The sequence below is a fragment of the Pongo pygmaeus genome, chromosome 6 (assembly GCF_028885625.2).
Source record: "Pongo pygmaeus isolate AG05252 chromosome 6, NHGRI_mPonPyg2-v2.0_pri, whole genome shotgun sequence".
Taxonomy (NCBI): domain Eukaryota; kingdom Metazoa; phylum Chordata; class Mammalia; order Primates; family Hominidae; genus Pongo; species Pongo pygmaeus.
Window position 1 is genome coordinate 6,837,068 of NC_072379.2, and position 20,186 is coordinate 6,857,253.

At 61.3% G+C, this 20,186-nt stretch overlaps 1 protein-coding gene across 5 annotated transcripts; it reads left to right on the plus strand.

Moving 5' to 3' along the window:
* The first annotated feature begins 230 nt into the window (after positions 1-230).
* ZNF316 (zinc finger protein 316) lies at positions 231-19,908 on the plus strand. 5 transcript variants are annotated; one of them, XM_054496134.2, is made up of 9 exons: positions 239-367; positions 766-929; positions 1,961-2,060; positions 4,715-4,852; positions 5,271-5,653; positions 5,853-5,962; positions 6,711-6,837; positions 7,372-7,485; positions 15,747-19,908. In XM_054496134.2, exons 5-9 carry the CDS (start codon positions 5,299-5,301, stop codon positions 18,065-18,067), a joined length of 3,027 nt encoding a protein of 1,008 aa, XP_054352109.1. In that variant the 5' UTR covers positions 239-367; positions 766-929; positions 1,961-2,060; positions 4,715-4,852; positions 5,271-5,298; the 3' UTR covers positions 18,068-19,908. The 5 variants fall into 5 exon arrangements, with proteins under 5 accessions (XP_054352107.1, XP_054352109.1, XP_063524157.1 ...); XM_054496132.2 differs by lacking the exon at positions 1,961-2,060 and having other exon boundaries at positions 231-367; XM_063668087.1 differs by lacking the exon at positions 1,961-2,060 and having other exon boundaries at positions 4,762-4,852.
* The last annotated feature ends 278 nt before the right edge of the window (positions 19,909-20,186 follow it).

The following is a 20,186-nucleotide window of genomic DNA, read 5'->3' on the forward strand; positions in this document are numbered from 1 at the left end:
TCACCTCCGAGACCTGACCGGGGTGTCCAGCAGCGAGGCGAGTTTGTGGGCGCCCCACGAGTGTCGAGGGCGCTCCCGTCCCCTGCCCGCACGCCCCGTCCTCGCCACGGCCCGAGGCCCAGGTGGGCAAAGCCCCGCAACCCGCGCTTCCCCGCTCCGCGCCGCTGCCCCCGCGTGACCGGAAGTTCCTCCCCCCGCGGGCGCGGGCGGGGCGGGGCCGGCCGGCGGTACTTCCGGTGCCCACGCGCCGCCGTCGCGCAGCTCCCGGGCCGTCACTTTGTGTAGCGCGGGGCCCGCCGCCGGCCTGCCGGCCCGCAGGCCCCGGCCCCGGTGTCCGGCCCGCGGCTCGGCCAGCCCGGCCCGCGCGGTGAGTGGGTCTCGCGGGGCCGGTGGGCGGCGGCGCGGGCGGCAGGTGCGGGCGGGCCGGTTTTGCGCTCGGGGGCGGCGGCGGCAGCGGGGCCGGGCTGGCACTCGACGCCCGGCGCGGGGAGGCCGCGGGGAGGCGGCGGGGCCGGGGACTGCGGGGTCGAAGCGGAACGCGGGTCGGGCCTTCCGCGGCAGCGCCCCCGCCTCCCGGACCCCCTTCCGGGCCTGCGCGTTGCCGACCCCCGGGGCCGGTCCAGGCAGGAGGTGGAGGGGGCAGGTCCGGGAGGCCACGCGTGACACCTCGGGGTGCCCGCCCACGCCTTCTCGGCCGCAGCGGCAGGGGCTGGGCCGCGGCCGCCCCCAGGACACACCCATCCAGGAGGGGCTGTCATCGTCTAGGTCTCTGCAGGAGGAGGAGGCTCCGGACGCCCCCTGGGGGGCGGGAGGCGCTCGGCCCGTCGCCCCAGGAGCCCGCTTTGTGACCTTGGGGGCCTTATCTGGGCTTTCCCTCATCTGCAGAAGGAGCCCCGGTGGGCTGCTCGGCTGTCTTCTGCTGCCGGCAGGTGGGTAGGGACACCCATCCCTGGGATTGGATGGGGTCTGGGCTGTCCCGCGTGGCAGCAGAGGTAGGAAAGGGGCTGGGCTTTGGTCGAGGACCCGATGGGCAAGAGGAAGTGCAGGTACCAGGAGGATCAGGCCCCCAGCTCTGCTTGTGTGGGGAGACCTTGGTGCTTGGTTTGGTTCAACAAGTGTGAGCAGGTCTGGGGAGCCGGGTGGGGTGGTGAGGGGGCTACCCTGGGGAACCTGAGATGGCCCCCGTGGAAATAATCTGCACCAGGAGCAAACCCAGGAAAGTAGGGGGATCCAGAATCCGAGGACAGACAGTGAGGACTGTGGTGGTCGGGGAAGGAAGTCCTCCAGGACGGCATGAAGACCTGAAGGGCTCTGAGGGCAGCGGGGGCCACCCAGAGGGAATGAAGGGACTAGACACAAGCACACCCCCACATCTCCCACTCTCTGAGTTGGGTTTCCTTGGCTTTGGAGCTTTTGTGAGGAGTTTCTATCAACTTTCAAGCTTTGCCTCTTTTTCCTGTCCTTGTGTCGCTCCCTTCTCCTCTTGGAAGATACCTTGTCACCTTCCATTCTAAATGTTGGCTGCAGCACGGTATCCTAAAGTGCAGGGCCCTAGTAGAAATGAGGGTTTAGGGCCGGGTGAGGTGGCTCACGCCTGTAATCCCAGCACTTTGGGATGCCGAGGCGGGTGGATCACCTGAGGTCGGGAGTTTGAGAAATGAGGATTTGGGATGATGTTGGTGAAGCCCCCTGTGGCCTCTGGTTTGGGATTGACACTGATGAGGCCCCTGTGGCCTCTCACCCAGAGTTGGATGCCGAGGGAGAAGTGAGCAGTGTTTACAGTGGACTGGCAGGCTGGCAAGAAGAGGGAAGGAGTGCAGGCCTGGGGGAGGCAGAGATAACCCAGGGCGAGTTGCTGGAATCTAAACTCTGCCCGGACTGCTGAGGTCCGTTTTTCAAACCATTCTGTTCTGAATCTTGGGTTGGGGACGATGTCTGGCTGTGCTTCTGACTTCTGTAGGAGCTGGTCCTCCACCTTCTCTGGTCATCCGTGGGTGGACTTCTTGGGAGAAAGAACTCAGTGTCCTCTTTGGAGGCAGAGACTCTCCACTGCTTCTGGGGTGAGTTCCAATTCGAAGGGTCCCCCCAACCCCCCACCCCCAGCAGTGGTCAGCCTGTTCTGGAACAGGACAGTAGGGCCAAAATGCTGACTTGTAAAAATCCTGTGTCCATCACATTGGCTGGCGACTTTAGACATTCTTTTAGTAAGTATTTGAATGCTTCTTAAGTGCTGGTGTGAGGGGTATTCAGACATGAGCAAAGGGAGCTTCTGCTGCCCAGGAGCTGGCCGTACTCAGGGAGAGAGATGATAAGACAGTCTCATAAGTGTATTTTTAAGATGTGGTGAGTGCTGCGAGGGAAGAATTACGGGGAACTGTGTCACCCACTGGGGCCCAGGGGGCTGCCTCAGAAGACCACCCAGGAAAAGGGGAAGAGAGTTCTGGGGATGGGGAATAGCACACACACGGCCTGAGATGAGATGAACATGCAGCCACTTTATTCCAAAGCTGTGAAGTGTTCTTCTGTTGTGTCCTCATATATGGCGGCCTGGCTCTGGGAGTTTAAAGTTGCTGCTTCAGGTGGTGGCCAGGCAGGAGACAGCTCTACTGAGCTTGGCATGGCACCTAGGCCCAGCCTGAATCTGCAGCCTGAGGCTTGAAAGAGAAAAGCCCTCCTCTGGACCTCAAGCGGGTGGCGGTTGGGAAACCGTTGCTGAGTGTACCCAGTGCCCTGAGTGCTGGGCAGGGCCGCGTCCTCCTGGATGTGGCTAGCAGAACACGCAGCACATGGATTTCGACACTTTGGGTATCTTCACACGCCAAAGAGCTGTGGACACTGAGAAGGCTGGCTTCTGGGAGAGACTGGAGGTTGGGGTGACGCTCCCAGGCATAGTTCTGTGACTTGAGTCTTTGGGGGTCAGTGATTCTGAAACTAGAAAGGGGGCTGGAGCCAGTCAGGGGGCATGTGTGACCTTCGGGACAGAGGTGGCTTCTGGATGCCTGTGTGTCCCAGCCCTTGACTTGGGTGGGCCTGTGTGAATGCTCAGAGCTTCCTGGCTATTAAAGTGTGGATTTTAAAGCAACTGCTCAAAGCAGTTCAGGAAATGAGTACGCGCCGCTGCTATGGTTTGGGTGTTTGTCCAGGTGTCAGGCTGTTCTCACATTGCTGTAAAGAAATACCTGAGACTGGGTCATTTATAAAGAAGAGGTGAGATTGGCGCATGGTTCTGCAGGCTGTACAGGAAGCATGGTGCTGGCATCTGCCTGGCTTCTAGGGGGCCTCAGGAAGCCTTTAATCATGGTGGACGGTGAGGGGGAGTAGGTATGTCACATGGTGAAAACAGGAACAAGCAAGAGAGAGTGAGTGGGGAGGTGCCACACACTTTTAAAGACAACCAGATGTCCTGTGAACTCATTACTCACTGTCTCCAAGGGGATGGCCCAAGATTCAGGAGGGACCCACCCCCATGATGCAGTCACCTCCCATCAGGTCCTGCCTCCAGCATTGGAGATTACGGTTCAGCGTGAGATCTGGGCGGGGACAAACATCCAGGCTCCATCAGTCCCCTTCCAGTCTCACGCGGAAATGTGATTTCCAGTGCTGGAGGTGGGCCTGGTGGGAGAGGATTGGCTCATGGAGGCGGATCCCTCATGAATGGTCTGGCACCGTCCCCTTGGTGATAAGGGAGTTCTCAGTTCACAAGAGATCTGGTGGTTTTAAAAGAGTGGGGTTTCCTCCCTCTCTTTTGCTGCCCCTTTGCCTCCCTCCATGAGTGGAAGCTTCCTGAGGCCCTTCTCAGAAACAGATGCCGGCGCCATGTTGGTGCAGCCTCTTGAACTGTGAGTGAATGAAACCTTTTTTCTTTACCACTTACTCAGCCTCAGGTATTCCTTCACAGCAATGCAGAAATGGCCTAACACAGCTGCCTAATTGATAGAGAAGTGATGGGTTACGGAGGGAGAGCTAATCACGGAGCAGCTTTCTCCTGTGTCTGTAAGAACACCAGGTGTGGTGGTCTGGACTGTTCTCGTGAAGGCCACTCAGTCTTGTTTTAGGAGTTCTATGGCAGACACTGTCCACTGCTGGAGCTGGATGAGCTAGGGTGGGCCCAGTGCTCTGTGTGGCCAAGTGGCCTGACATTCCAGGATGCTTCTGGGGCTCATGGCCTCACCCCCTGGATTGTGGGCTTGGCTCGCTTTGGAAATGGCCCTGTTCAGGCCAGAGACACTGATGGTGTGTGTCCTGGATGATGGGCCCGGTCTCAGGTTTATATCCAGAAAGGAGCCACAGAAATGGACTCATCAACGCTGTGATTCTGCCGTGCCCTTGGGACCCCACAGGGGCTGGTGAAGGACACGTAGTGGGGAGGGGCGAGGGGTCCCAGGGCCAACAGCTCCCATCCTGCTGTGTCCATGGCCCTGGACCCTGGACCCTGGACCCTGTGTCAGTGTGGCTGCCTCTCCCCTGAGCTTCTGGGCTGAGCTGTCACTGATGTCAGTGAGAGAGTAGGACCCTGTAGCCTCTGGGGCTTTGGTAAGTCAGCCCTTAAGAGTCTCTGATCCCCAAACTTGAAATGTCACAGGCATTTCCTATCCTCCTGATGGTCTGGCGATGAGCCGTGCGTCCACCGTGCACTGCACTTTTCACAGAGCGAGGGCTGAGGGCACATGAGGGTGAGGCTGGCTCACAGCCCCCACTCTCCCATGTCCTGCAGGAAGGAGCCTGACCTGCTGGCTTCCTGGCACCTGTCTCTCCTCCTAGCCCCGTCGTGCCTTGCAAGTGCCTGCATCCTGTCTGTGCTGAGACCTCTTGGCGTTCCCTGCTGGCCTGGTTCATGTGTGTTGAGGACCAGGTAAGCATCTCTTTGTCCTGTGTATCAGGTGGGCTTTTCCTTCTGGCTAAACATGGGCCACCCTCGGGCTGTGTGATGCTTCCTTGTGGATAAAGACTAGGAGAAATGGCTGATTTACTCCAGGAAAGAGCAGCAGTTCACACCAGGCACATAGTTCTTGGTGAAAAGGAGCTGAGACCAGCATCCCAGGGGTCACGCAGAGGGGCTCTTGGGGCAGCCTTCCTGGGTACAGAATGTCTTGGTGGTGCAGGGTAAGATTGTGGGAAGGCCTGGTCCTCCCTCATCTCTGTTGCCTTCAACTACATAACAGGAGGAGTAAATCCTGCTCCCCGCGCCCCCACCAGGCTGCGGGAGACCCTGTGAGGGACCGTGTGGTGTGCCGAGAGCAGCCCGTCACTGGCGTCCATCTGCATTTCAGGCCACGCGGAGGCTCGCTCCCAGGGAGGATGGCGGCACTCCACACGACTCCCGACTCCCCAGCTGCCCAGCTGGAGCGGGCAGAGGACGGGTCAGAGTGCGACCCTGACCAGGAGGAAGAGGAGGAGGAGGAGGAAAAGGGGGAAGAGGGTCAGGAGGTGGAAGAAGAGGAGGAGGAGATAGTGGTGGCAGAGGAGGAGGAGGGTGTGGCAGAGGTAGTGGAGGATGCGCAGGTGGAGGAGGTGGCCGAGGTGGAGGTGGAGGCGGACGTGGAGGAGGAGGATGTGAAGGAGGTGCTGGCAGAGGAGCAGTGTCCGGCGTTGGGGACCCAGGAGCGACTTAGCCGTGGTGGTGATGCCAAGTCCCCAGTTCTTCAGGAAAAGGGTAAGAAAAGCAGCCAGCCTTGGGGAGGAGATGAAGGGGGCTGAGGTGGGCCAGGCCAGGGACCTGGTCAAGCCAGGAGGGCTCTTGGGCTGACATGGTGGAGCTGAAGCCTGGCTTTGCAATGAGGGTGTTGCCAGGGCTCCTGGCCCTGCAGGCTGGGGGCTCAGGGCAGCTGGCCCTAAGAGATCTCTCCCCACAGGCCTGCAGGCCTCCCGGGCTCCAGCCACTCCTAGGGATGAGGACCTGGAGGAGGAGGAAGAGGAGGAGGAGGATGAGGACGAGGATGATTTGCTGATGGCTGGGTCTCAGGTGAGCTGCCCTCTCTGTTTGGGGCTTGGGTAACCCAGGCAGGGTTTCCCCCCGGGCCTCGGCACCTGCTGTTTGGAGGCGTCTGTTGGCAGCGGCCACGGCACTAGAGTCCCCAGACCAGGCCCAGGCCCTGAGCTGGGAGGGGCCGCAGGAAGCGGCTGGGTGTCCAGCCCCAAGCCCGGGGGTGTGGTCCTGCTCTCCTGGGTGTTGGGTTGTCCTGACTGCTTTGGCTGCCACCCACTCAACGGCACTGTGCACAGCGACTTCAGAGGCCTGGCTCTCCCCCAAGGCTGGCCGCTCCCCTCACCTGGAGTGCCTGTCACATGTCCAGTGTCGGGTTCCTGCTGCCCAGTCAGGTCAGGCACCAGTGCCCATGCTCGGTTTAGTTGCTGCTGCTTGTCCACTCGGGAGTGGGCCCTCCATGGCTGACATGGCCATTGCACTGGCTTGAGCCAGACTGCATGAAGAGGGGGACTGGGGGCGGGGCTCCTTGTCTCCTGGCCTCTGCTTGAGCCACAGCTCTGCCCTGCGAGCTGGATGGTTCAGCGTCTTTGAGCTTGAGTCCCCGTTCTCTGGCTGGGATCTGGTCTTTGCTTTCCAGGGCTGTGGCAAGGCCTGAAAGCCCTCAGTGCCATCTGGGCATCTGTGTCCCCTGACACCCATGCTGGAGGGCCTCAGTGGCCTCAGTCTTCCGTGGCCCTTTGTAAAGGGCTCCCTCAGCCCCTCACCTGAGGCTCTGTTTCCCCAGGGGCTAGTGACGTTTGAAGATGTGGCTGTGTACTTCTCCCTGGAGGAGTGGGAAAGGCTGGAAGCAGACCAGCGGGGCCTCTACCAGGAAGTCATGCAGGAGAACTATGGGATTCTCGTGTCCTTGGGTAAGGACGGGACTTTTGTCCCCAAGAGGCAGCCTGGTGTGATGGCTGCCAGGGGCTTAGCTGTCTGACAGAGGGGCTTTTCAAATCTCAAGGTCTTTCCAAAGGTGGATGCTGGGCCCAGCCCACCTCCCAGGGAAGCCCTAGGACCCCATGGCCTCTGGGTAGGGCGGGGGATGTCACTGGCCAGGCAGCACCCTGAGCCAGGTGACACATCTGTGGAGGCAGTCTGGCTCTGGTGTCTGCTGCATGGCCCCTGAAGCCTCCGGGGGTGAGGAGGAAGGAGAGGGAGGAGGAGGGTTGTGGGCATCTTGCAGGTGAAGGTGTTGGGGGGGCTTGGTGGGAGGAGAGCAGGGGAGGACAGGGAAAGGTTCAGAGGGAAGGGACCGCCTGGACCCTCCAGAGCAGGGAGATGTGGGGAGGGCTGGTGCTGTGAAGATGGAGGTGGAGGGGCACTGAGCGGTGGTGCAGCACGGGCTGTAGGGCAGCGGAGGGCCCACGGGAGCCGCCTGCAGCCGTCGTCTGTTCTCCCGGCAGGATACCCAATTCCCAAGCCCGATCTGATCTTCCGGCTAGAACAAGGGGAAGAACCTTGGGTCCCAGATAGCCCCCGACCTGAGGAAGGAGACATCGTCACTGGCGTCTACACAGGTGAGCGCGGCTGGAATTTCGTGGTTTGTGCCGACAGCTTCTCGGAGCTGTTGTCAAACTTTGGCCTTCACTGCACTCTCTGCAGACCTGGTACCTGGTGCCTCTGACTGCGCCTCTGCCTTTGCTGCCTGGCTCCTGGTGGTTCAAGTTCCAGAGAGGTCCGAGGGCTGTAAGGTCCTTAGAGAACCTAGAGGCTCCTCCTAGGAACCTTTAAAAATGATTCCCTGCCCCGCATTGGAGCCTGTGAATTTCTTTGCATGTGAGGGGCCAGCTGTCAGGTGGTTGGCTGAGCCAGGGCAGGCCCAGGAGCCCAGCACGCCATCGCGGAGGCCTTTCTGATGGCACAGCACTAGCCGGTCCTCCTGCTTCTCCGCCCACTTGGCCATGTCTGGGAAAAGGCTCCCCCCAGTCTCCCTTGCTCTCCCTGGAGCACCGTGGGCAGGACTCTGACCGGGGTGGGCAGTTTGGGGCATTCTGGAGAGGAGGTTTTGAAGTGATGGGTGCAGAAGACGTTCAGGGTGGTGAATTTCCCTGGAAGCCTCAGGCCCAGCTCTGGTTCTGCTCCTTCAACTCTAAGGCCCCCTTTATTCATCTGAAGAAATTGAACTCAACTCAGGTTCCCACTGGGGGATGCCACATTGTCAGTTGCGTGGAGATCCTTAGTGGTGTCTGAGGGGCTCCTAGCGTCAGAGAGCTCTGCAGAGGCCCCTGCCCCACAGGTGTCTGGTTTGGGGCTAGGCGATGCCAGTTAGGAGGGGCAATGGGTAGATTTGGAGCACCTCATAGATGTGTTTTCAAATGAAAATAAAAGCTGGGTGTGGTGGCTCATGCCTATAATCCCAGCACTTTGGGAGGCTGAGGTAGACAGATCACTCGAGGTAAGGAGTTCAAGACCAGCCTGACCAACATGGCAAAACCCCGTCTCTACTAAAAATACAAAAATTAGCTGGGTGTGGTGGCGTGTGCCTGTAGTCCCAGCTACTCGGGAGGCTGTGGCAGGAGAATGGCTTGAACCCGGGATGCAGAGGTTGTAGTGAGCGGAGATTGCACCACTGCACTCCAGTCTGGGTGACAAAGTGAAACTCTGTCTCAAAAATTAAAAAAGAAATTAAAAAAAATAGGCTGGGTGCGGTGTCTCATGCCTGTAATCCTAGCACTTTGGGAGGCCGAGGTGGGCAGATCACGAGGTCAGGAGTTCAAGACCAGTCTGGGCAATATGGTGAAACCCCATCTCTACTAAAAATACAAAAATTAGCTGGATGTGGTGGTGCGTGCCCGTAGTCCCAGCTACTTGTGAGGCTGAGGCAGGAGAATTGCTTGAACCCTGGAGGTGGAGGTTGCAGTGGGCCAAGATTGCGCCACTGTATTGCAGCCTGGGCGACAGACTGAGACGCCGTCTCAAAAAAAAAAAAAAAAAAAAAAAAGAAAACATGAGATCTCATGAGAACTCTCTCACTATCACGAGAACAGCATGGGGGAAACGGCCCCCATGATCTGATCACCTCCCACCAGGTCCCTCCCCTGACACGACACGTGGAGATTATAATTGGAGATAAGGTTTGGGTGGGGACACAGAGCTGAACTATCATTGAGGCTTGCCAGTCCCTCCTCTGTGTCATTGTAGGAGGCCCTTCCTGCCGCCATTCTCCAGATACTCGGGGACTCTCTTGGAATATTCTCCAGGCTTCAGTCAGGAGGGCTCTGGTTGGCAAGAAAGATCACTGCTGCCCCCAGGATGAGTCTGGGATGTGAGTGACGCTCTCAGGAAGAGAAGGGGACACAGGCCTGTGGGGCCCATCCCTCAGCGTGTGGTCTACTTGTGCTCCTGTTCTCTGTGCCTCTTGGAGCGTTAGCGGTAGAGCCTTGTGCAGGCTTGAGCCTGAGTGGTTCCCTTTCAGTCCAGGCGACAGTACTCTTGTGGCCTGTGCACCTGGCTGGGGTTTGAGAGCTACCTGAGGGGCTGGCTGGGCCAGTGCCTCCTGCATCCCCTGCGGATGGTCGTCGTGTTGGGGCTGGCAGGCCTGGGATACCCCCCGGCCCTGAGTGAGTGTGTAAAGTCAGCCTCTGAAATGTGATCCATAGCCTGTGTACTGAGTGGCTACCCTCCCCTGATGCTCCCCGCCTCCCCCAGTGCTCCCTGCCTCCCCTGCATTCATTTCTGGTCGGCTGAGCTGGTTGAGATCGCTGGGGCAGGACAGAGGCTGACTGTGCCCAGGCTGACAGAGTTTGTTTCTAGACTGGAGTCTTGCAAGAGCCAAGTATGTCCCTCTCTTGGGCTCCTTGATGAGTTGGGCCACACATGACATCTGGGCTCTGGCACTGCCCTCATCAGGACCCACCCCTCCTGAGGGCTGCTGAAGCCCTCACCTGCCCTTCAGCCATGCTCCAGCCCCTCCCCTGCCCTGCCTTTCTCCTTACCTGGCTTAGATCCCCACCCTGGTTGAACCCTGTTTTCTGCCGGCTCTGGTCTGCACTAGAGCAAGAATGTGCCTGGAGAAAATTGTGGCTGTGGGTGCCTGCAGGCCTCACGTGGCTGCCAGTGGCCTTGGCCTGGCGGGCCAGCCCTGTACTTGTGGGGCTGCCTTTCCACCCTCCGAGATGGACCCCCTCAGCCACCGCAGACTGGCCCTTCTGAGGTCACCTGCCCCACTGAGGGGCAGGCCCGGTGCCTGTCCTCAGAGGAGGCCCATCCTTACAGACCTGGCAGCCTGGCCAAGGCCAAGCAGCTGGTTCAGATGCCAGTGCAGAAGCTGTGCCCGAGAGCCCCGCCTCCCCCAAGCACCAATGTGTGGGGCCAGTGCCACCCTCATCCCCCTGACAGTTTGCAGAAGGGAGCGCTGCTAATGCCTATGAACTTGGGCGTGTCACCCTTGTCCACCTCCTCCCTTTGCGACTGTCCCCCGTGAGGGAAGATCTCCCTAAGGCCATCTGGAGTTTGTGTCTGGATGGAGAAAGCTGCACTGGCCGGGTGAGGGGAGGGAGCAGGTGTTGGCTTCACTCGGAACTGACTTCCACAGCCTGCACTCCAGGCCAGGCCCCAGCGGATAGGTTGTCAGAGGGAGAGAAGCGGCGCTGTTCAGTCAGCCCACTCCGTGGTCTCGCTGTGGGGCCCAGGTCAGGTTGGGCCTGGAGAGCAGGTTCCAGACTCCGAGATGGGCAGAGGTTGCCCAGGGGTGGGAGTTGTAGATGGTGGCGGCCTGGTGCCATGGGTGATGTGTGTGGGCTACACTGAGCAGCATCCCTCGGTGATGTGAGATGTGTGTGGGGTCCCATGGCAGGTTGGGACCGTGTCTTCTGGGTCAGGCATGTGGCTGTGGGGCCACTGTCTTCCCCACAGCCGCTGTGATTAGTGTCCTACATAGGACACCCACCCTGTGCCCAGGGCAGGGCACTTACCAGACGTGTTCCAGGGGCTGTGCTGCTGGGGACACTGGTTGGCCCCTGGGATTACCACTGCCTCCCACACAGTTAAACCAGGGCCTGGGGACAGAAGCTGGAGAGCCTGCAGTTGTGTTGGTGGGATTCTGGGTAAATGCCCAGCTTTGGTGATGCCGATGACCACCCTCCCAGGTGTAGGGACCTTTGTGCATCCAGGGCCTCCCTGAGGGCCTTAGCATTGCACCAGCCACTGGTGAGCAGGAGGGCACTAGTGTGGGCTGGAGGGTGCCCCGCCCCTCCTGTCCAGTCCAGGAGGCAGCCTGCCCCCCGGGCACAGGGCTGGCCAGGGGCCTGTCTAGGATTAGGGACCGTGGCCCAGCCTCAAGAGGAAAGGCCTTGGTGGGGATCTGTGGCCACCAGGGCCTGATGGCAGGAAAGGAGCATCGCCTGACACTGGGGGGTCAACTTGAGTGATGAGCAACAGAAAGCGTGGGATGGACAGCAGGGGGCCTCGGCATCTGCAGGGACCTGTGGTGGCAGCAGCGCCACCTGACCCCGGGAGCAGTGGAGGTGCTTCTGCAGCCGCATCACAGGTGTTTATGGATGTGCATTTCATCCTTGCAACAGTCCCACCAAGTGGATTGCAGGTGCTGTTATCCACCCATTTTACAGATGGGGAAACAGATTTAAGGCCTTGCCCGAGGTCCCATGGCCAGTGCGTCATAGGAGTGGAATTCACACGCGGTAGAGCCGGGCCCCCAGCTGCCTTGTGAGGTGAAGCCAAGGGATTCACACGTGGTGGAGCCGGGCCCCCAGCTGCCTTGTGAGGTGAAGCCGAGGGAGAGATGGTGTAGATCCCGGCCGCGCCCCTGCCGTCCTGGTGGAACTGAGCAGATGTGGGTCTTCAGCCTGCAGGAGGGTTGCTGTGGGCACAGTGGAGTAGTGAGCCCTTGAGGAACACCTCAACATTAAGGTTCGAAGGGGAAGCCTCTAAAGACGCCACTCATGCTAGGGAGCAGTTGTGCCTGGTGCTGGCGCCTGTGGAGGGAGGTGGGGGAGATCGTTCCTGTGACAGCCCCAGCCCCAGCCCTGAGGCCTTTGATTCATTCCCTTGACACCCAACCTGCTGGGGTGGTCTCCCTCTCCATCAGCTCCTATCACCTGCTGCTGGATAGGGGGGGTCTTAGTGTTCCCAGTTCAGGATACCAGCTGTGAAGGTTCTTGTGGCCACACTCTGGAAGCTTCTCCCTCCCTAGACAGCTGACTGAGCCTCTGATTGGCCTCTGCTTTTTATCACTGAGCCCTTATGGTCCCTCAGGATCTTCCGGAAGCCTAGCTGCATGTTGCTAGGTCAGAGTCTTTAGGCCTAAATGTGAGGTGCAGGGGAGAGGGACCGTCCGCCCCAGGGTCTCCTCTCCTCCACTGTCCCCTGGGTTCTGGAGGAAGCAGGTGGGTTGGGTACCCTGGGCTGCTGTTGCATGGTTCCTGCCCCAGTGCCCTCCAGCTGTTGAGAAACATGCACCAGCCCCTCCTAGTCAGCCTCCCATCGCCCTGGCTTGGGTCTCATGAGTTGAGCTGTGATGAGGCCTCACTTAGATCTGGAAAAGGGCTTTGGATCTGAGAGCCAGCAAACGCCCTCGGGGCCTTGTCCCTGGAGCCCTGTTGGCTGAACACCCTCACTCAAGGATGTTCCCATCCACTTCGACAGAGCCTGGCCTGGGGCAGGCTGGTCTCCCTCTGGGACCCTTCCCAGGGGCCCTGCTACTTCCTGGGAGCTCCCCTTAGAGTGCAGCCAGCTCAGACTTCCCAGGGACTTGGATGTCCTTCCCCTCCTGCACGCGGTGTCAGTGGTGGCCTGTCACTGTGCCATATGCTGGAGTGTGGCCCACCCTTGCCCCAAGTGTTGGACAAGTGGCCATGCCAGCTCCAGAGCTGGTGGGGGGTGCCCTCTCTACAGAACCCACTGGGATGGGGGCTCCCTGCCTACCTCCCCAAGTGAGAGGATTCCCTGCTGCGCTCAGGATCAAGGGAGAGGTGATGGGAGGAGCCTCCCAGCTCTGGGCAGCTGAGACTTCTGTGGGCAACGCCGCACTTGGCCTGGGAGTCCAGTTCTTTGAGGCTTATTATCCAGTAAATGCTTGCTGAGTCTTCGCTGTTTCCTGAGGTACCGATGCACCCCGCTACAAAATCATAGTTGTTCCTAGGCTTGAACCTTCCCCGTTTGGAGGGTTCTCTAAACCCAAGACCTGCCATCAGAGCCTGAGGGTCAGATCCTTTCCAGCTCTCTGCCAGCCTCCCTACCCTGTAGGGTTGGGGCGTAGGGCTGGGGTGCAGCAGCCTTCCCGGACCTGGGGAGTGTTGCTGCCAGTCGGGGAAGGGTGGCCACTGATGGGGACGGGGCTTTTCTTTGCTGCTCTCTGCACGGAGTGGCTGTGGGTGGCAGTTCGAGGTGGACTCAACTTGGTGACAAGAAACCTTTTTATTTCAAGCTTACGTTTACTATGATAGTAAACCGAGAAAGTATCATGAAATGTGAAAGATGAAGTACCCCGTTTTCTGACCCTTTTCTATGATGCCTGTTTTTTCACAGTGAAGCCAGGCCTGTGTGGGTCTGTGTTTTCCTGCAGCTCTAGGTCCTCATATGGAATGCATGTGGGACGAGGCAGTGCCAAGGCCATGCAGCCTGGCGGGGGCCAGCGTGCGACATGAGGGGCCACCCGAGGCCTACTGGGACCTCCTGGGCTCCGACTTTCCCCCTAGGGCAGCACTCAGTGGTCCAGGCTTATCCAGCTAGGTGACGGCTGAAATGGGCCAGTGCCTTGGCAGGGGACCCAGGTGGGGTGAGGAGGAGATTCCCACACCAGCTGTGGGAGCTGGAACCTTCCAGATGCTGAGACTGTGGAGTGGATACCAGGCAGGGTCCATGAAGGTGTCCTGGAGCATCCGGGGCTACAGGCCAGGTGTCATCCCTGTGTTCCCTGTGACTTAGTGCCTGCTCCATAGACACCAGTTCCCTCCTGGGTGTGTCACGGTGTCTTAGGTATATGAGCCATCAACAGGAGCCCCACCGAGCCAGCTCCATCTACATGTTGTTCGCTGCCTGCACAGGCGCCTCGGAGGGCCGAAGGGAGAGGGCAGGGGTGCAGCTTGGTGGGAGAGGGGCAGAATGGGGGAAGTGAGCAAAGCTTAGGGCTGACAGGCCGGGCGTGGTGGCTCACACCTGTAATCCCAGCACTTTGGAAGGCCGAGGCAGGTGGATCACCTGAAGTCAGGAGTTCAAGACCAGCTTGGTCAACATGGTGAAACCCCGTTTCTATTAAAAATACAAAAAAGGTGGCCAGGCGCAGTGACTCACGCCTGTAATCCCAGCACTTTGGGAGGCCGAGGCGGGTAGATCACAAAGTCAGGAGTTCGAGACCAGCCTGGCCAATATGATGAAACCCTGTCTCTACCAAAAATATAAAAATTAGCTGGGCGTGGTGGTGGGCGCCTGTAGTCCTAGCTACTCGGGAGGCTGAGGCAGGAGAATCACTTAAACCTGGGAGGTGGAGGTTGCAGTGAGCCTAAACCACGCAACTGCACTCCAGCCTGGGCAACAGAGCAAGACTCTGTCACAAAAAAACAAAATGGCCAGGCATGGTGGCTCACCCCTGTAATCCCAGCACTTTGGGAGGCCAAGGCGGGCGGATCACCTGAGGTCAGGAGTTTGAGACCAGCCTGGCCAACATTGAGAAACCCCATCTCTACTAAAATCATCATCATCATCATCATCATCTGGGTGTGGTGGCGCACGCCTCTAATCCCAGTTACTCGGGAGACTGAGGCAGGAGAATTGCTCGAACCCAGGAGGTGGAGGTTGCGGTGGGCCGAGATTCTGCCATTGCACTCCAGCCTGGGCAACAAGAGCTCAATTCCGTCTCAAAAAACAAAACAAAATTTAAAAAAGCCTGGGCGCGGTGGGTCACACCTGTAATCCCAGCACTTTGGAAGGCCGAGGCGGGCAGATCACCTGAGGTCAGGAGTTCGAGACCAGCCTGGCCAACATGGCGAAACCCCGTCTCTACTAAAAATACAAAAATTGGCCAGCTGCAGTAGTATGCGCCTGTAATCCTAGCTACTAGGGAGACTGAGGCAGAAAAATTGCTTGAACCTGGGAGGTGGAGGCTGCAGTGAGCTTTAAAAAAAAAAAAAAAAAAAAAGCCCGGCGTGGTGGCCTGAGCCCATAATCCCAGCTACTCGGGAGGCTGAGGTGGGAGAATTGCTTGAACCCAGGAGGCAGAGGTTGCAGTGAGCCAAGATCGAGCCACTGCACTCCAGCCTGGGTGACAGAGCGAGACTCCCGTCTCAAAACAAAAACAAAAAGCTTAGAGCTGACAAAGGTAGGTCTTCTGTGGACAGGGCCGCGGGCTGCGCTGTCTTCCAGGAAGGCCAGGGAGGCAGAGCTCTCCAGGAGCTTTGGGGAAAACTGCCCTAGCGTCTCCACCTGGTTTTCTCAGCACAGGATCCCTGCTTGGGTTTAACCTTCGGTCGCACCCCTTCCTAGAGTTTGCCCCGTTCCTCAGCTGGTGGCACGCCCTGGAGGGAGCCGGCGGTCTGGAAGAGATGTTGGACGGGAGCCCTGGCTTTCCTGGGAGGGGCAGTTTCATGTGCTGTGTGTCCCGTTTCCTAGATGGGGGCGGCGGCTTTCCTGCCCTGCGGCTGTTCAGGACTGGCAGTGGGACATGGGCAACCACTCACTTGGTGAAAGGAGGTGTCCCGTCCGACTGAAGGAAGGTCCTGCTGGTAGTGTCTCGGAATCCCTGATTTCTCGGGACAGGAACCTGCCAGAGGCTCCTGTCAAGTTCACTTACCTCTCTCTTCTGGCCTGCCTTTGTCGCCTTCAGGAGCCTGGTTCTGGACGGATGACATAGAGGACCATGAGGAGGAAGACGACGAGGACTTCCTGGCGGAGGTGGCCGAGGAGGAGAACGAGCCCCCAGGGCTCTGGTCGGCGGCCTACGGCGTGGGGGACGTGCCTGGGACGTGGGGGCCCGACGACTCGGATTCGGCGCAGACTCCAGAGGGGTGGGGGCCCGACCCAGGCGGCCTGGGGGTCCTGGCCGACGGCTCTGAAGCGAAGCCTTTCCTGCCCGGCCGGGAGCCGGGTGCGAACCTGCTGTCGCCCTGGGCGTTCCCCGCCGCAGTGGCCCCGCCGGCCGGGCGGCCGGAGACCACGTGCGACGTGTGCGGCAAGGTCTTCCCGCACCGCTCGCGGCTGGCCAAGCACCAGCGCTACCACGCGGCCGTCAAGCCCTTCGGCTGCGAGGAGTGCGGCAAGGGCTTCGTGTACCGCTCGCACTTGGCCATCCACCAGCGCACGCACACCGGGGAGAAGCCCTTCCCGTGCCCGGACTGCGGCAAGCGCTTCGTGTACAAGTCGCACCTGGTTACGCACCGACGCATCCATACTGGCGAGAGGCCCTACCGCTGCGCCTTCTGCGGCGCGGGCTTCGGGCGCCGCTCCTACCTGGTCACGCACCAGCGCACGCACACGGGCGAGCGGCCCTACCCGTGTCCGCACTGCGGCCGCAGCTTCAGCCAGAGCTCGGCGCTGGCACGGCACCAGGCGGTGCACACGGCCGACCGCCCGCACTGCTGCCCCGACTGCGGCCAGGCCTTCCGCCTGCGCGCCGACTTCCAGCGCCACCGACGAGGCGGGGGCTGCGCGGAGCCGGGTGGTGACGGCCCCCGGCGGGAGCCCGGCGAGACGGCGGCCGCCGCGGGGCCCGAGGATACCGACCCTGGGCCAGAGGGGCCGGAAGGACCTGAAGTTGGCGAGGCGGACGGAGAAGCGGAGGCCACGGCCGAGGAGAGAGAGGAGGCGGCGGTGGCGGCGCCGCCCACCCCCAGCGGCAAGGTGGACCCCGCGCCGGAACGGCGCTTCCTGGAGCTGGGCAACGGCCTGGGGGAGGGCGAAGGCCCCTCCTCCCACCCGCTGGGCTTCCACTTCCCCGTGCACCCCAAGTCCTGGCTGCACCCGGACAGCTTCCCGATCCTGGGCCTGCCCGACTTCCGAGAGCGGCTGCCGGTCGACGGGCGCCCGCTCCCGGCGCCCCTGGGGGGCCCGCTCTCCCTGGTGGAGGGCACCGGGCTGGCCTGCGACCCTTTCGGCGGCGGCGGGGCCGGGGGCGGCGGAGGCGGCCTGCGCGCGTTCGGGCCTGCCATTGGGGGTTTGCTGGCGGAGCCCGCGCCGGCCGCGCTGGCGGAGGAGGAGAGTCCGTGGATCTGCTCGGACTGCGGCAAGACGTTTGGGCGCCGGGCCGCGCTGGCCAAGCACCAACGCTACCACGCGGGCGAGCGGCCGCACCGCTGTGCCGACTGCGGCAAGAGCTTCGTGTACGGCTCGCACCTGGCGCGCCACCGGCGCACGCACACCGGCGAGCGGCCCTTCCCGTGCCCCGAGTGCGGCGCGCGCTTCGCCCGCGGCTCGCACTTGGCGGCGCACGTGCGCGGCCACACCGGTGAGAAGCCGTTCGTGTGCGGCGTGTGCGGCGCTGGGTTCAGCCGTCGCGCGCACCTGACGGCGCACGGGCGCGCGCACACCGGGGAGCGGCCCTACGCGTGCGGAGAGTGCGGCCGGCGCTTCGGGCAGAGCGCGGCGCTGACGCGGCACCAGTGGGCTCACGCCGAGGAGAAACCGCACCGCTGCCCCGACTGCGGCAAGGGCTTCGGCCACAGCTCGGACTTCAAGCGGCATCGGCGCACGCACACGGGCGAGAAGCCCTTCCGCTGCGCCGACTGCGGCCGCGGCTTCGCGCAGCGCTCCAACCTGGCCAAGCACCGGCGCGGCCACACGGGCGAACGCCCCTTCCCGTGCCCTGAGTGCGGCAAGCGCTTTTCGCAGCGCTCGGTGCTGGTCACGCACCAGCGCACACATACGGGCGAGCGGCCCTACGCTTGCGCCAATTGCGGCCGCCGCTTCTCGCAGAGCTCGCACTTGCTCACCCACATGAAGACGCACCGCGGAGCCACCGCAGCGCCGGGCTCGGGTTCGGCTCCAGCCCCCGCGCCCAAGCCCGAGGCGGCCGCCAAGGGGCCGTCCAGCGCCGGCCCGGGGGAGCGCGGCAGCGCCCTGCTGGAGTTCGCGGGCGGCACAAGCTTCGGCTCCGAGCACCAGACCGCGTTCGCCGGGCCCTCGGGCGCCTACCGGGAGGGCGTCCTGTGAGGGGCCCGGGGCCGACGGCAGCGCAGCCTGCAGGGCCACCGGTCCCTCCCCTGGACGGCCGGCCCCCCGCTCCTCGGGCCCCGGGAGGCTGAGGGTCCCAGTCTTGGGTGCGGTGCCTTCCCTCAGCCCCCGCCCTGCGGCCCCGGGTCTCCTGCCCACCGGGTCCGTGAGCTCAGCCGGAGACGTGGGGGAGCTCTGGGGCGAAGACCAGCGCGGAGGCAGCGAGGCCGGGACACCACCCGCACGGAGACTGCGATATCCCCTGGATGGGCCCGGGCTGTGAAGCAGGGCGGTAGTTGGCGGGCGATGCTATTTATTTCATTCGGATTCCTACTTGGGTGGCCTGGGGAGCAAGGGACTTGTGCGTTTGCAACCGGGTGTGGCGGCGAGGGAGGGGAAAGCCCTTGCGCCACGGGAGGGTGGGGCCCGGCCACCCAGGTGGGCCAGCGGGATGCCTGGGAGGCCGGTGGGTTTGGCTGACCACTTCTTCCCATTCCTTAGTGGGAGACTTGGGGCCTCCCGGTCATCCGAGTCTGTCCCGAAGGTTTAACTGTGCGCGGCGAGGGGAGGCCTTGTAGGTTTCTGAAGGGCGGAGCTCCAGTGGGAAAATTTGAAACTTGTCGTCTGCGGATATTTATTTCCACCTCTTGTATGGCCTGAAGAATCTAGGAGGAGAAAAAGCCAGATACCAAACTTACGGCCAGGCAGACGGGTCGCGGGTGTTGACAGGGTCCTGAGGGAGTTTGAAGCCTTATTCTCGAGCCGCCTTCTCTCCTCTCCCCACACGTGCACCGAGGTCACCCCGGCGCCCGCCGCACCGGTTCGGTTTTGGTCTCTGCTTGTCCTCTCAGTCCTTTGATACTTTCGCCTCCCTCAGCCGGAGGTGGCAAACTCAGACATCTACGGGCGCCCGAGGCCCTCGCAGCCCTGAGCCCCAGCTTTCACTTCCCTGGGCTGCCCCTCTCCGGGAGCAGGCAGACGCCCCGTTCTCGGAGCCCAGCGCACACTTAGAGCGACTGAGGTTGGTCGAAGGATCTTTCCCCACATCCCATAATCAGGGCCCTAGGACACCGGCAGGTCCCTTTAACTCTGCTTCTGTCATTACACTAGAACAAGTAGTGTTTCTGTTTAGAGTCCCATTTCACAGATTGGTTAGTGGAGGCACCCGTGGCCTGGCAGCTTGCACAGTGGCTGTCCACCTCGGGGGGGTGTGGACCTGAGCCGTGGCTCAGTGACAAACCAGGCACCCAACTATGCAAGGCCCCTGCCTGGTGGGCGCCCCACCCTCTGGACTGGGTCCATGGAAGCCACTGGGCAGGCAGCTGGGGTGTAGTTCGTGTGAAGCCCCCTTCCCCTCACGCTTTTGGGGCCACTGTGAATGGGGCCAAGAAACGGATTTTTGGTGCAGCTGCATTCCCTTAGAGACCTAGTTCCCTCCACGTTAGTGTAGACATGGCCTTGGGGGCTGAGCGCAGCAGCCAGGCTGCCGGGGCTGGGGGCGGGTAGGAGGCACGGTAGTTGGTGGGTGGGAAGAGGGCCTGGGTGGTGGCGGTCAGTTAGCCTGGCTGGGTGAGGTTGCGGGGCGGGGTGGTGAGGAGAGCAGGGGTCCCACGGAGGCATCGGCGTGCTGGGTAATGGCCTTGGCCCTGGGTTTCTCCTCTCCCTGCGGGACAGGAGCCTCAGAAAGGGCTAAGGGCAAGGTGGGCTTTGGGGGGCTCTGGGAATCTCAGCTTTAGCCCTGTATGGCCAGGATCTGCTGTCCCCGTTCCTCCTGGGCCCCAGCAGCTGTCCTGCAGCCGTCGGCAGGAGGGCCTGGCTTTAATAAAGAGTGGACAAACTGAGCTTCTGACTGGACTCCATGCTGTTGCCACTCCTCGGAACCCATCGGGGCGGCTCTGCGCGGCCTCAGGTCCAACTTGTTTCTGCAAATATTTTTTAAAAGATTTTCTCTTTTAAGAAATTAGAATGGGTCCTAGGATGGCCCATGAGGAGTCGGCCCCAGGCCAGTGTGGCCCCCACGCTGCCCCACACTTGATGTAGTGCAAACACCTGTCTTGGGGCACTACTGTTTGTGAAGATGTTGGCCAGGCTTCCAGAGGCCAGAGCGAGGGGCCAGGTA